Here is a 16,464-nt window from a genome sequence, read left to right on the forward strand (position 1 = left end):
AAACAAACCACAGACAGTCGACCAGTCGAGCAGTCGAGCAGCGGAGCCTCCAATTGATGGACTTTAAGTCAAAGTCAAGTTGGAGTTCAAGTCCCAGTCCAAGACGAAGACGAAGACGAAGCCACATCCGTCGTTCTTCTGGTTCTTCTTCTTGTCTTCTCTCCTCTGCATAATGCAAGTCAAGTCAAGATCAGGCCTGGCAAGCCTCATCATCATATTGCCAATAACGCAATGCAATAGATTTATTGAATTATTGCTTTGGCCATGGCAGGTACATGGACTCCAAACTGCACTCCAAGCTCCACTGCACTGCACTCTATTCCACTTTGAGTTGGAGTTGGAGTTCGAGACGCAGTGGAGACACGGGGTGTATTGTACGTATGGAAAAATGCTTTTCGAGTGGGTGATAAATTCAAACAGCCGGGGCCTCGAATCATTATTCCAAGCGGCCATAAAAGAAAGCTTCGAAGTCCGACGCAATTGGGCAGGAAAACGAGGGAAATTGGAGGGAAAACTCTGCCTCAGCCCGGGTCTGAGACTCAGTTCCAATCTCCATGATAAGTCCAATTAAAGTTGCCAGAAAAATGGGAGGTTTTTCGGCCTTTCCGAACGAATCATAAGCAAATAATCAAGCCATAAATTTGGCCATTCAGTTCGTTGCAATTTGATTTCCTTTTGACATATTTTTTGAAAGTAAAATAAAACTTTGGCAATTACCTATTGCGCCTTGAGAGACTTTTCGATGATAAACTGCCGCTGTTCTAAATTCTGGCATTCCTTGTAGATCATTTACGGAGAAGATCAACTCTCGGGCAGATCTGCTCTCTGTGATTTACTTTAATTTGTTCAGCATCGAAAACAGGTTGATTCAAAGCGAGCATAACGAGCTTTTTGTGGCCCGACAAGTTGGATAATGAAATTGAAAGATCACCCTCCCCACACAGTCCCACAACCCCATAGCTCCACCGTAAATTACGCCCGACAGTAGCCCGGGCGATCTTCAACTTCATTAGAGAGATTTCGATATTGTTTGAATGCCACCGCAAAGAGCGGCATAATTGGACAACCGAGGCACTTCACTTTCCCACTATGACACGGCAATAATACCCGTGTATGGATACCCTCGAAGGTGCTCCATGCACGGGCCCAGGGCTCCCAGAAGACGGCTCTGGCTGGTGGCTGGCTGTTGGCCGACTTACGGTAGCATTTGAATCAACAGCCCCACACAAGCGACCCAATCTGAATGTGGAGCACGTCGAGGTGTGACTCATTCCCTCAGTCCGAATGTGTCTGATCCAGATTCCACAATTAGCTGCAGCTTTGTTATCACTCATTTGCATTGTGTATCAGCCATCATTTCACTTTGCTTCAGTTCAAATGTGCTAATTTCTCAAGTCTGGAATCTCTTGTTTCTTTGTCCGCATTGGGACATTGGGGCTGGAGTGGAGGGATGGCGAATTGCAGACCATAAAATCATGTCTCATCAATAAATTGCGTTCTAAGGAGGGAGACTAGTGGGACCAGCGCAAAAACAAGCCTTTAGAATTATGTTAGATTTAAATGAATCATCCAACACTCTTCATTTCACTTCCTTAAAGTAATTCCACATACTAATTCCACCATTAGACCCTTTCTCTTACTCAATTACTAATACTTCTACTGTATGCTCGCGTTCGGTTCGATTACCGCGTCATGCGGCATCACCACTCGGTCGGTTGGGCGCTAGGAGGGCTGCGTTTTCGCCTGGGAGTCTCATAAATAGACCTGTGATACTAGGTACCTACATATATTCCGGGCTATGGTTTGCCCCTCTAGTCCTTAAGTGTCCTTTGTAATTTGAAGTAATATTCTGACCATCAGAAATATCTAAAAATAACGTTCTCTCTCCCTCTAAACATTGGCTATATCTGTCCCTCAATCTAGTCCAGCTAAAGGGTAATTATCGTATTCAATTGTTTGCCATATGCTTTCAAAATGTATATATATCCCAGGTATATACTAGATTTCTATATCATAGCTGTAACCAGCTAGTCTTGGATCCTATACCATCACCAGACAGAAGTTTATGGAGAAAGAGAAGGCCATGGCAGGTCCTACAGCTTTCCAGAGACGCAGCCCACTCCCCACAATAAGGAAGATGTCTAGAGGTCCCATAAGGAACTATTTTTGGAGCCTAATTGTGCTTCGCTCTCGCAGAACTATCCCAGCTATCGATGCCACATATCGACTGCTACTCCTGCTCTTCAGAACTCTTCAGAAATCGATCATCTTTCGGCCTTATTTATGGCACTCTTCCATGCCCATTATCTTTTCAATTAGTTTCAGTCGTTCAGCGACTGCACAGTGGAGTGAAACTGTTTGTGCAACAAATTGACAGGTACAAATGGGGGCTGCAGTTCGGGGCATCGATAGGCAAAGTCGCGAGTCGCGACCCGGGTTCGTGGCCTGTTTATGATATTTTAATAAGATCGGACGCAGTGCCATTTGTGTGTTATTGGCCGTTTAGGCCGCGCAAGTAGTACGGAGTTCCACGACTAGACTATATATAATAATAGTTGTTGTTGCCAGTGCTAGTGCCTGCTGCTGCCGCTGTTGCTGCCACAACTACAATCGAGTGAGATATTTAGATTAACAGGTTGTTTTCATTACAATTCGTGCTTTTTAACAAGCAAAACGTGCACTTTCTCCGCACGCAGAGCCAATAATTTCTGAATCTCTAGCTGGCCTGCTCTACTCCGATACTCTGATACTCCGATACTGCGATGCTCCGATGCTCCGACCACAGACACAGCGACTCCTTTGGCAGTGGCCATGAATGCGAGACGAGACGAGACGCCGCAGCTCTGGAACAATGGGCACATTGGCAGTAACCAGTAACCAGTCCACGCTCCAAGCCGCCACGGTCCCCAGTGCCACACCAAGTCCCCAACATCGGCAGCGGCATCGGCATCGGCATTAACATTAACATTGACTTTACACGACTTTGGGGCCGATCTGGCATTGGTAGCTTCATATTTTTATTGTTGTTTGCGCATTGCGCATAAAGAATGTTTGCATTTCGGGATCGTGTCTGCGTCCTTAAACTCATCTCCCAGTCGTACTCCGTACTCCGTACTGGCCGCCCTCTGCTTCGTATTTCTCAGGTTTTATTTGTATTTCTGCAGGGCCTCCCCCCGTTTCTGGGTTCCAGCCAAAACGCATCTTTAAACGAATATGAATCTGGATGGGTATGCCGAATACTTGGCTGGCTGTGGCCCCATGGCTTGCCGGACTGGCGGCCCATTTGCTGAGGGCATACGATCTTCGGCCCATGGCTGGCTGGCAGTGCATTCCTTCTGCTTGCTTATGCAAATAATGGTCCCTTGTCTGGGTCACGTTTATATGGGCAGTACGTTGTAAAGTGTCAATTTCGCAGATGCGCGAATCCCCAGAGATATATCAAAGGCAGAACGTGCAGCTTATGTCATAATCTGAAAAAAAAGAAACAGAAAAGAACTGAACGGAGAGAAGATGCTGGGCTGCTCGGAGGCTGGGTGTTAATGTGCAATCCGAGAACGAGTCGGAACAGCATGGATTTTCCCACATTTTCCTGCTGTTGTTGCTGCCTGGCCATTGACCATATTTATGGACATTTGTTCTGCGATGGCGATGGCGATGGCGATGGCTACTGTTTGGCAAGGAGCCATGGAGGCACTTGTTGCTTGCTCCGGCTAGAACAATGGGATAGTTTGCATGTTCAATTTCCACTGTAACCACTCGGGCACTCCTTCCTCGCAGGACTTGCATAATGAGCTGATCGGTGCTGCCAGAGAAATGCGCATCTCTCCCAGCACTCTGGCACTCTGGCACTCCAGAGAGATGCAGTCTCACCATCACGACCCGACGATCGCGGCAACGAGCGAACAAGAGCCGCCAATGAGGTAGCTAAATGAGCGCAACCGCTGCTGCCTGGAAAGTTAACAAATTGCTGCTTTATTACCAACATCTCACTTAAACAAAAAACTGAGACCCACAAACCGTCCGAGGAGTGCTCCCCTGATAGATGTGGCCCAGGCTGAGGCCCATGCCCGGGCAGCAGAATTTCAAACGAAAGTCAACCCATTAGGATAACTATCGCGTGAGAGCGGGCCGGGGATGTGGGATGTGGGATGTCGGATGCAGGGCCAACGAGACGCGCCAGTCGGACTGGAGCTAGAGCTGGAGCTGGAGCTGAAGCTGGAGCGGAGATCCTGACTTGCCGATGCGGAGCTAAGTGGGCTAAAGTAATGGGGGAAACCGTACCAAAGCGGGGGCCATAAGTACTACGCGGCCTGATCTCTGCCAGTGCGATTGCCGGCGCGCATGCGCAATAAACAAACACGCCATGTTACCGTTGTCTGTCCGATACGAGTGGGGCACAGTGGAGCACAGTGGGCCGCAGAGCGAAGCGAGGGTACAAAAATCTGGTGTGCACTTGGGTTGGTAGGTGTCTTCTTTTAAGGGAAGTTTCTATTGCTGGTTCTTCTTTGAATCGGTTGGTTATGGATCGGAAAATATATAATATATAGGTAGGGATTCTCTGTGAGCTCCTTACAAGTGAATAATCCTCTCCTGAAACTCGTTATATCTAGCAATCGGGTTTCAAATAGATTCAAATGAAGCTCCTTTCGATATCTTATTTCGCCCGTCTTCGCGCTTCTCGCTTCCGAAGTCGAACTCTTACTCTACTATCGATATATCTGCCTATCATAGCCTGGAACATCCATAGCGATAGATCGATACTCATCAGCTGATATAGAATATATGTACTTATTTTATAGAATTTTATTTGAATCGGGCAAGTGTAAGAGTGCTGTCAATTTGTCAAAGGAAATACGAGTATGTATGGATCGTGGATCGTGGATCGTGCATCGTAGATCGCTTCGCTCGCGCGTCCACCCCATGCTCACTCGTTTTCGTTTCGTTTGCTCGCGCAAATATGAGTAGAATATCGGCAGACGACCCACAACTTTTTTATAATTTATTTGGGATGTGATTTTTATAATATTTGGAATTGATAATTGATAGTATCGTATCACCATTAAAATTATAGACTTGATTTGATAAAAGAATTTCCTATTGAGCACTCATTTTCTATAACTGATCGACTGTAATTCCACAAAACCTTCTAGTCTCCCTTTTTCGTCCATCGACAGCGACAGCGGCATCGGCGCCTTTCCGTCCCATGGTACAGTCCTGCCTGGTCTTGGAAGCTTTATTGTTTTTGGCTCTGCGGCTGAGGCTGCGGCTGCGGCTGCGGCTTTCAGTTGGTGTCAGCCAGTGGGAGTTGCGCTTGCCAGAAATGAAATAATAATTATTATTAACTATTAGCGTTGCTTGGTAGCTGCAGTGGCACCGAAGGAGGCGAAGGAGCCCGAAAATAAAGACGAGACCGGGATGGTGATGGTGAAGCGCCTGCGCGCCAATTGCCACCCGTTGGAGTGGCTTTTGATTGTTTCTGACCTTAAGTTGTCGTGCCGCAGTGAAAAGGTCATCATTAGCCGCGGCTTGGCAGCTGGGCTCCGCGCCAGGCTTCAGGCTCCAGGCTCTCCTCCCTGTCGCCCTCGAGGAGGCGGCGTCTAATTTGGGGCCGCCGCTCAACTTCTGTTCGCGTTTTGCCATGGCGATGGCTATGGCGATGGCGGCATTTTCCTTTACCATCGGAGATCTCTTTCGGGTCTGTCTTTGATTTTTATGATGTTTTAATTTGTTGCACGTTGCAGTAAATTTGCTTTATGGCTCTTTAATTTTATTGAAGGACGGGAACAGGTTCAAATTGAGCTTTGATTGGAATGGGCTTGAACCCCGGGTTAATGTGGCCCTAGCTTATGGGAAATATATACATATTTCTGCTCTGTATTCCCAACCTTTGACTTCCTGGACCTCATTTTAATGGACTTGTCACTGGCCGGCCAATGCCGCCATTAATTATATTTAAGCTGATTTGGGGCTCCAAAGCGGCGAACAAAAATAATAAGAAATGCCCCCGAGGCAGCGACAATCCGGGGTACACGTCACTCTTGTCATTTAACCTGTTGCATGTGCCCCGGCACTCGGGGCAACACACCTACATTCCCCCGCGTAAACAAATGATCCAATTGTCTTCTGCATGACTTAATAATTTCGATTCTTCGGAAACTAATTTTCAAACGAAATACACACAAAAAAAAAAACAGGCAGAAAAACAAAATTAAGCGTGACGAAATCTTTTTGATGTGGGAAATGTCGCTTTGAGTCAGTCCGACAAGTGTGTCCAGCAGCAGAAACAACAACAACAACACCATCGCGGTATAGAATGACAATATCTATGGGGAGGAGGGGGGTTGGGGAGGATGGGGGACGGGGGACGGGGCTGCAGGGCAACATGAGACGCACACGTTCGGGCGGCCTGTTGCTGGGATTAGCCTAAAAGCATTTTCTCAATTTCTGATTTTTGATCTTTGATTTTAATCCTTGTTTTGGTTTTATTTTCGGTCTGAAGTTTTTTGATAAATTTTGTTTTGGATTTCTGTTAATTGGCGGCGACATGTGTTTGTAGATGGCTGGGGCTGTGGAGGGGGGAGGTAGGGGCTGTGGTCACTGAAGTGTTCATTTGTGTGGCATTTGAGGAAGTATCTAGCCGGGAGATTTATCCGCGGCTCCACATCAAATGGCCTAAAGCTGGGAGGGGAGGGGATTCGATCTGGTGTGTCTCGAATAAATGAGGGTCCGTTAGGTGATCCGCTTTTGGGGGCCTGTGATGGGAAAGTCTGGGTCTACAATTGGTCTATATAATGCCTTTATCCTTTGCCATTGTCTCTGGGCAGCTGGACAGTGTAGGTGCCAAAGTGCCAAAGGAATCATTAAATCATTCCAGCCTGCGGCAGGTCTCTGTCTCTGTTCCCAGTTTGAGTTCTCCTTCGGGGTCTGCGGCTGGGGCCAGTGACTAATACAATGTTGAAATGCAAAATATTCGCGCTAAAAGGAAACCAACATCGAAAAAATGTCAAAAGCCAACAAGTTCGGTTCTGTACACTTTGCTGAAAGTACCAGCACTTCTTTGGGAGGTTTGTAACAGGCAGGAGAAAGGATATTCTACCCCCAAGAACTCTATGCACCTGCATCCCATCCTGGATTGCACTTTTATGCAGGTATCGCCGCTTTGTTAGGGTATTGGAACTTCGGGGCAGGACCCATGCTTATTTTTGATTATGGGCCCACACGTTGCTGGTTGCTGGTTGCTGGTTCCCCCCCCACCCCGAAGACTCTTGTGCGAAAGATCAATGGTCAAGTTGGCAGTGTTGTGATTGCGTCTGTCGTCCGGACCCCCGACAGCCACCCAACCTGTTGCATGATTCATTGGCCTGAGTTACGAGGCTGTGCCAATTCTCTGGCATTTGCCTTTGATTTGGGGCCCGTACGGACGCGTGCCTGTTATCAGTGCCAGGCCAGAGCCCGGCCAGAGTCATGCCGTTCAACGGTTACTGACAGCTCCCGGAAAAAGGGAAAAGAAACGAAATGCCAATGCCAATGGATTTCTTCGTGCGCGAGGCAGGGGAGAGATTGCCCAACAGAAGGCATTCCATTCGAGGGCATCTCTCGGGTTACGGCCCATTCGCTTTCACCTCGATTCTCATTTGGGTCTATTCAAAGGGCCGCCAGGGCTTCAGGTTTTCCCTATCAATTAAACTCATTACACAGACAGGCCGAGGGGGGGACAGCGGGGATGCAGATGCATATTATTTTCCCTCCGTTGGGGCTGATGGGGCAGCCAACTCAATTAAAACTCATTAAACCATTTACCATATTCATAAAATAACAATAAGGCGCAAAAAGTGCCGCCCATTTCCATGATGGCCGGGTCGAAAATTTTCCAAAAAGGCACCTCTAATGCATTTGTCATGAACCTGCCTGGTCCGGGGCCCAGACCCAGACCCGACCCGACCGGGCCAGGGCAGGCCAGGGCAGGGCAGGCAGCTTCAAACGACCGAAGACCGAAGACTATTCGACCTGCTCTCCATTGTGCACATGATGGGGCTCTGGCAGACCTCAACCCCGTTGGCGGCCGTTGCTGCAAGTACACGCTAATGGCCAACAACTACCACTGCCGCAGCGGGGCAGGGCCGAGGGTTCGACTGGTGTATGCTCCATGCTGCATGCCAGCTGGAGCAGGCTGGCAAAGCCCCTCCGAGAGTGCCTATAGCCCCGGAGATACCCCGCTTTAGAGTATGCTAACTGCAACAAGCTTGCCGGCGCACGCTGCCAACATTATAAAGAAATTGTAATAACAATAATGGCTCAATAATTTATTGATAAACCCCGAGAGTCGGAGTCCCAATCCCCCCCCTCCACCGCCCTGAAATGGTGGGCAGGTCACCTCAATTCTATCCATGTATCCAGATACTTGTACACCCATAATCGCACGAGTGTGTGTGTGTGTGTGTGTGTGGACAACGGTACTTGATTTGATTTTTTTTTTTTTGGTTTGGTAACTTCATTTGAGGCGGAGACCCGCAGCGGCAGCGGCAGAGGCAGAGGTCCGTGAAGAGAGCGCGTAGTGGAAAGACAGTGAAAAAAAAGAAAAAAAAAAATCGTTTAGCCAGGAATCGTGACTCCCACATTTTAACCCTTAACCCCGGCCACGAGCGAATGAAGTTGGCTCTTTTGGGGCCCCGCAGTTCAGGCATTTGCCACAAGCCTCCACAGAGAGAGAGAGAGAGAGAGAGAGAGAGAGAGAGAGAGAGAAAGCGAGATGGAGACAGTTGTGTGGAGGGTTGTGGCTGCCTCGAAATTGAAACGAATATAAAACACAGTCGCTCGGCCGGTCAGGTGGGGCATGGGGCATGGGGCATGGATTTGTGTATCAACAACAACAATAATACAATTTATTACCTTTACCCTTTTTTTCCCCCCCGTTTTTTTTTGTTTTTTTTGCAAATTCTTGAACTCAAAATGACAATAAATCATATGGAATTTTGGATTTGGTTTTCGGTTTTCTGCCATGCGGAAGGCGAGCTTTCTTATATAAGCGCAGCCTTTCTTTGCGGCACTTGCAACTTGCAACGAGGCGGCACGAGGCAGTGCATTGTGTGGCCAAAAGGAGGTTTGGGCGGAGGTTTTGTGGGATTTTATTCGAGAAAAAATACTCCAAAATCTATTATTAAATTCAAATGATCTCTAAGGTCTTTGGGTGGCGTTCTTTGGTGCTTAAGACCTTCCCATATTTGGCAGATCATCTTCGAAATACTTTGGAAAAAAGTATCTGCAAACTTCCCCTACCTTTTCTGCTACCATTTTAGTGTGAAATTCCCCTTCCGTACCCCCCGAACCAGCCTCAAATATCGGCCACATCAAAAGTATCCCTTGCAGCACTTGTTGCAGCACTCCTCCTCTGCCCCCCTCCCCCCCTGTGCACATACCAAGGTGTAAATGAAAGTCAGATTTACGCAACTTGCCTCCTGCCCTGCCTCTGCCTCTGCAGCACCCCTCCTGTAGCCGCGGGTCAGCAAGCATTGTGGGGTTCCATGGCAGCCGAGGGGTGGCGAGGGAGGTGGGGGGCTGTCCATCGTCATGGGGTCTCATTTTTATGGGGAGCAGCGACATGCAAATTGTGGAGGCAACATTTTCGATCGTGTTCTAATTTACAAGCGAGTGGAACCGAAAGGAACCAAATTCAAAGCCAATCACGTCAACATTTGGCCAAGAGAGAGACAGAGAGAAGGAAGCCAGCAGGGAGGGGTGTCCAGGGGGGGGGGAGGGGAAGGAGAGGGTTCGCACAGGTTACGTGCTTGTAAATTCAAATTTTGGTTGCCGTTTCGGCCCGTCGATCGCTGGGTAGAGGTGCGTTCTCCGGCTCTGCCGTCCAGCCGCTTGTTTTCGTGGTTCATTGAGCCGTGCTCCGTGCTCTGTGCTCCGTGCATAAATTAATGAAATATGAAAAGGAGTTGGTCTCCCTGGACCGCACACAATGTCGAACATGGTTTATTAATTCAATTTGTGCCTAAATTAACGTGTAAGTGGTTAATATTGAGTTACGGCAGCGACACAACAGTGAGTCTTTTGCTCAGAAAACACACAGACAAAATCAAGAGCAGCCAAGAGCAGACTCCTGGCGGAGTCTCCCTGCTCCCTGCTCCCTGATCCCTGCTCCCTGATCCCTGCTCCCTTCCTGTGCGCCTTTCCGTTGCGTGTGCCACTGCCATCGTGATGGCTTTCGGTTGGGTTTTGGGGCTCGGCGTGGCTCCCGACATGCGTTTTTGATATGAGCATTTAGATTATTGCCGCGGCGTGGCAATAAAATGCGCAGACAACGATAGCCAGACACGGATTTCGATTCCTAATGTGGGGCACTTGAATTACGATTGCATTTTGCGGCAGACAGACACTCGAATGTGCGGCTATTTTGCATCTGGCTTTCGAAAATGGGGAATGGGAATGGGTATCGACTTGGACTTGGACCCGGGGGCGCACTGAATGGCATGGAATCGAACCGTATTGAGTCGAAATCAATCAAACGTAGCACTGACAGGTCGCTCCCGCTTAAGCCGACCCGATCCACCTTATCGGCTGGGTGCCGGTGCCCCATGTGTCGCCTATCTGCGGCCCATCTGGCGGCAATTTCCATGCCACCGCTAAGCGCTCGCCCAACGCCCCCATAAGCCTTGACTAATTGGCGAGGAAATCGCTTTCCGATAAATATTATAAGAGCCTTCAAATGGTGCACTTTTTTGGCCACGCAATCGCTGAAATTGTGACAAGTTTTCCAACATTTTTTCCAATATTATTTATGCGCTACGCACGCCGAATGCCCAATGACGGGCTGCTGCTTTTCTGTCGATTTAGTTTTCGGGGGATTTGTGCGAAACGAACAAGCATTTTGTCTAGCCTGCCATGTTTGATTTGGCCTCAACTTGGTCTGTTTTTGGGGCAGGTTAGTCAGCGGCGCAGCGGGGGGAGCAGCGGGAGCTTTGGGTCAATGGCAAGTCGTGGGGGAGGCGTGGGAGGAACTGGTATCAAATATGATTAGCTATTGGCTTGGAGAACAGCTTTTCTGGCAGAATACAGTCTTTGTTTCTAGGATCCCAACTTGTTGCCATTCTGCTTTTTTAGGGGGTTTTTCGTATATTTATAGATGGAAGAATAACTAGAAGATACCTACTACATTCATTGATACTGACAAGTGGCTCCTAGGGGGCTTCCTAGGTTACCTTTTACAACCCTGCTCTAGGGAGAGAAGGGTTACCATGGCTACCAACCTCTAGGGTTTCTATTGCCGGGATCCTTCTATTGCCATCCTTGCATTACAGTCCACTATATACTTAGTGTATTATAGATCTTTACCATTTACATCCATTTTAATACTCCACTGGTGCACAGCTGACTATAATCGATGGACTAACCCATTAGTCCGTTTTATAGAATGAGGAGGGGCTTGTTGGGAGCACTCTATGCCCCCAAAATGGCACAAAGGACATGTGTTCGATATCGTTTTGTCCAAATAAATGTATTTCTATAACCTTCTTGTGAAATCTGCATCAAATGGCGAACATATGTGCTTAAAAGGCCATAGAATAAAACAAATGATCGTAATAAATCTGCATCCTTTAATCGTATCCATATCCATATCTCTGGTCCCAAAAACAGTTGACAATTCTTCAGCTTTTGAGCCAGTTGCTGGCCATTAGCCGGCGCCAGTCATGACGGGGCCATTAGAGAGTCAGAGAGTCGGAGAGTCGGAGAGTCGGCCCCTTGGCGGGGCAACCCTGACATCTGCCATCTGCCAAGCCCCTGGGCACTCGGTCTGGTTAGCATTTGATTCATGGGGGGCCGCCATCGAGCGCCACCCGCGCCAGTCCAATCAGCAAATCATTAACAACTAATTAAATTATATAAAAGAGCCATTAATTAAGCCTTAAACCCAAGGCGGCCCAGAATGGATTTGCGTTTCCTTTCACTTTTGCAAGGAAAATCCGAGGCAGTGGCAGAACGGAGCAGAACAGAGCAGAACAGAGGCTACAAGCCGCAAACAAATAATGACAAGAACTTTGCACTCAACTTTTGCACTTTGACACCCAGCTGTGAACCCGGGCTATCCCTCAGCGTGCCCCGTTTGGGGCACGTTCTTGGCGGTGCGGCTCGGTGCGGCTCGGTTCGGTTCGGCGGCAGTTGTAAGTATTTAATAACTGCATTAATAACAGCAATGACAACAGTGGCTGTGGCAGTGGCAGTGGCAGGGGCACTGTAATGTTGTTGCAACAATACTCGTAATAACACGCGCTGCAATTTGCCAGTGCGGCCATAAAAACTACCGTTTTGGGCCCGGTCTGCGGCCAGGCGGGGATTGGAATGAATGAATGCCATTAATTTGACAACAGAAACCGTTAAATCAGCAATTCAATCACCTGGACGGTGCGGGTCGGTGGCGGGGGACGGGGGACGGACGGGGGCGGGACAGGTCGGACGTGGAGGATTTCCCTCGGACAAATGCAACAGTGACTCTGTCTCTGTCTCTGTCTCTCTGTGGCGGGCATCCCGCTCTCTGTCACGGCGTGAGTCTTAAATTACCAACCTTGCCACAATTTCAATGCGCATTCGCATTCGAATTTGTTTGCAGTAATTGGCCCCAGAGTCCGCTGTGTGGCAGTGCAGTGCTGGGTGGGGGCTGGGGTCCAGCTACTGGCACCGCCGCACCCACCAAACGAACCCCAAAGAAACCCAGAACGGGCGGGCACAGTGGTTCCAGGCACTCACTCTTTAGAGTCTTCTATGGGATCTGAGGAAAGAAGTGCAAGATGTCACTTAAATTGTGGTAAATATTCGTTTGAACCGCTTAAAAATTAAATAAATTATAAGTGAATGAATGAAGGTGAATAAGAGGGTAATATTCCATCAGATCTGGACCTTACGCAGCCCCAGACGAGTGGTTTATTCTTGGAGATCTGTGATCTGTGGCCCCATATCGCATCGATTGGAAGCTCTATAGCCTAAGGAGTCTCCTTACCAAAGAAGGACCCTTTTTATATACTCTTCCTGGACACTTTTCATTGGGGTTTAGGCCAGGCGGCAACCACTGTGCGCGGGAGTACGGTTCGCCTTTTGCCTTTCAACTTCTGCTGCGGCTACAGGTGTCTCCAGTCTCCGGTCTCCGACTCTCGCTCTGGCGTTCTCTTGGAGTCTGGCCCGTGTCAATGACAGTTCAATGTGCCCCGCGATTTGTTGCCACTGCTGCTGCTTGGATGTTGCTTGTTGGGGGCTGGCTAGCTGGCTGGCTGGCTGGCTTGCTTCGTTGGTCTGGCAACAGTTGTCGCACATGCAAATCGTGACTGTTGTCCATCACAGTTCTGCGGAGTTGCCAAACTTGCCAGTCAGTCAGTTTGTCAGTCAGTCAGTCGTCGGCTCTGTAATCTTTTGTCTTTGCTGGTGTTTTTTTTGGTAGTTGCACATGCGATTCGAGTGATTTGTTCAAGACGTTTTGATTGATTATTGGTGTGCATGTGCCAGAGCGACGACAAAACTGAGACTCCAGCGACTCCGCCAGCGGATCCCTGCAAATGCTTTGTTTTCGGCCCCGTCATGGCCCGCGCTTATTAATTATTCTGACCCAGAAATCGTCCGAGTACGTATCGTACTCTGTTAAGTATCGGAAATCGGAGAACACAGAGACTCCCAGCCAAGCCAAGCCAAGCCAACGCCTTGGACCTGAGGCATGAGGCATGAATATACTTTTGTGCTCGGCGCGCGTTTGTTGTCAGCCTCGGCTTGAAATATTTACCACCTGTGATGAATAACGTTACATTTTCGTTGATTGTTTTTTATCCGTGATTTATCGAAAAGCAACAACAACAACAAGCACCAGCAGCCGCGTCAGCGAGTCGATGCCATGCCCACATAATGCTGATTACTCAGGTGTCTGGAGTGCGTGTCTGGCTTGTTTTGGGATCTCCATCGCCTCGGAGTATGGGGGCCCGTGTACCGTTAATTAATTTGCAAGTTTTCCCCTCCCCGCCAAAGTTGATTTTTGGTGGTATTTCTTGCTGGTGTATGGTTTAGTCGGAATTTGTACTGCAAAGTGCGCGCCGGGTGGCATTTGTCAGTCGCTTTTCGATTGGAGTTTTTTTTTTGGTTTATGCGGGGCACAGATCTCGCAAAGATGGATTCATCATCGCTGGGGTGGTACGCGATGATCAGTAATTATGACATTGTTTGTAGGGGGGGGCGGGTGTCCGGCGATGAATGGGAAAAGCTAGAGCTTACGAAAGCTACGAGCTACGAAAACTGTGAGAGGGGAGCTTAAGAGCGCACAGAACCGAGAGAGCACAGAGCGCTGTTAACTGGCTGTTAACTAAGCGCGGTACACAGCAGCGATAACAGGCCTATAGCCTGGGCTGTTAACAGCGCCGTTGCCCTGTTACAGCTGTTACCCTTAACAGAGGAGATTACGCTGTAGGGGCAGGCGAAGGCAGATGCGTGCAAAAGCTTTACTTTTTTATAGGTTATGGTGTATTTTTTAAACCAATGAATCCAGTAAGAACATATGGGGATTGGGGATTGCAGTTCCAGCAAAACTTGTGTACTATTTAGTGTGTATTCTTGGAAGTCTTTCTCAGACGACTCTTCGCTATGTCCGGCGTGGTCTTCGAGCCGGAGAGCTTTGCCCCCTTTTGGGTGTTCGCGGAGAGCCTGTTGGGGGTCCTGTTGCTGACCGGAGCACTCCCCACACGCGCAGGAGAGCCCCGGCTTGCTGGCGGCCTGGCTGCTGGCTTAAGAATGGGCTTTGGCGGGGCCTTGGGCTTGTTGGCCATTTGAAGGCGCTGATTTTGAGCCCGCAGCCTTTGGGGGAGCAGACTGGGAGCCGCGACTGCCCCTACGCCTGTGTGGAGGGGCCTCTTGGTATCCGTCGCAGGCTGGGGAGCGGCTGGAGTCTTGTTGCCCGATCCAGAGTCCTCTTTGTTGGCGATGGCCGGCTGCGGCAGGGTCTCCAGGCTCACGCCCTGCGTAACTATGGACCGACTCAAGGCCTCCGTCAGCTGATGCGCCTCCGCGTTGGCAGCCACCATCAGCTTGCTGATCCGCTCCCGCTCCTGGCGCTCCTGCAGCAGGCGCTGCATCTGGACGGCGCGAATCCGCTCGAACTCCTGCCAGAAGTTGAAGCTTATCTCCCGCGAGCTGCGGCTTATCTCCTGCCGCAAGACCTGGGCCTTCTCCATGGCCCCGGGCAGGTCCTTGCTTGAGCCAGGCTCTGACATTTCGAGGGAGTTGTGACTGTGGCTGGAATTTTGAATGTATCCAGTGGCAGGGTCGTACTGTAGTGTTTGAACTGAAGGGGAAGCAAAGGCCTACTCATTTATCGATGAGCAAGCATTGGGGATGGGGTAGCAGCCCCCTTCCTCATCCTCCCCGCTGCAGGTTGAAGATCTGTACAGGCAGACACAAAAGCAGGGAGAGGGGGGGAGCATGGGCAGGCAGCTTTGATCGATGTGCGTTTTCTAATTGCTGCCAACTTTCTTCTTAATTGTGGCAAGAAAAATGAGGCCCGTATCGAAATGGCATGAAAAGCACTACGAAAACAACGGAGAAGACATCGCATAGCTCAACGTCACTTCTGCTCTGAGGTGGGGGAGAAATTGTTTTCATGTAAAGAATATTGGTAGTGGTTCTGCCCCGCTCTGAGCCCCAACCAGTGCTCAATCAATCATGCGAACGATAGAAGCTCGGAGCTCGGAGCTCGGGGACTTGGCCCAATTGTTAAAGGCAAACAATAAGGCGATACGATCACCTTGGTCAATTCCATTTAGCTCACAATGAAAACAAAATTGCCCGGGTTTACGGGCTCTACGGCGGTTGTTTTTCGGGCGTAGGATATCGGAAATCTGCTCTGGGCTCCACAGACGCCCCGCTGTGCACTTGTCGAAGCCAAGAGTTCAATGCGCGGCTACCAGCTCACAATTTATCCTTTATGGCTTTTGTTTCTGCAGAAGTGAAAACAAAAGATTGTCATCGGGAGAGCAGGGCAGTAGCAGGGGCAGTAGCAGGGGCTGGGGAAGGGGCAGGGGAAGGGGCAGGCATGCATATTTTGCATATACGAGTAGGTATGCATAATGGCCATGGTCAATACTCGGTCATATCGTACTCTAATTGGGTGAAAGTGCTCTCTGGCCGGGGCCCTGGCTTAGAAAGTGTGACAGTCCCATCATCGGCGTCAGCGGTCATCCGCATCCAGCGGCTGCCAAATCAATATCTATGGCTATAGCTTATACCTGTAGCCTGGCTATATAACATACATCACCCGCATATATAGGCATCGTCAGCAATCAGCCGAACAACAAAAGCTCCGGCCGGCTCAGAAATATTCCCAGGCCATGGCAGAGTCGACTGGATTCGAAGCAGGAAAACTAGAACTCAAAATCATACATCACAAGCAATTACCGACTAAAATGCGGCAGAGTCGAAGTCGGAGTCGGAGTTGGA

General features: G+C 49.2%; 1 protein-coding gene and 1 long non-coding RNA gene across 2 annotated transcripts; both read right to left on the minus strand.

Annotated features, from left to right (window-relative positions):
* Positions 1-5,252: 5,252 nt before the first annotated feature.
* LOC117184060 (uncharacterized) lies at positions 5,253-6,206 on the minus strand. Its single transcript, XR_004469238.1, has 2 exons — positions 5,862-6,206; positions 5,253-5,799 (listed from the first exon to the last, which is right to left on the minus strand). It is a non-coding gene; the product is annotated as an uncharacterized lncRNA (long non-coding RNA).
* Positions 6,207-14,537: 8,331 nt separating this feature from the next.
* On the minus strand, positions 14,538-15,316 carry LOC4816452 (uncharacterized). Its single transcript, XM_001355983.4, has one exon. The coding sequence runs from the start codon at positions 15,240-15,242 to the stop codon at positions 14,574-14,576; it is 669 nt and encodes a 222-aa protein (XP_001356019.3). The 5' UTR covers positions 15,243-15,316; the 3' UTR covers positions 14,538-14,573.
* Positions 15,317-16,464: the final 1,148 nt, after the last annotated feature.

This window comes from Drosophila pseudoobscura, chromosome 4, assembly GCF_009870125.1.
Source record: "Drosophila pseudoobscura strain MV-25-SWS-2005 chromosome 4, UCI_Dpse_MV25, whole genome shotgun sequence".
Lineage (NCBI taxonomy): Eukaryota > Metazoa > Arthropoda > Insecta > Diptera > Drosophilidae > Drosophila > Drosophila pseudoobscura.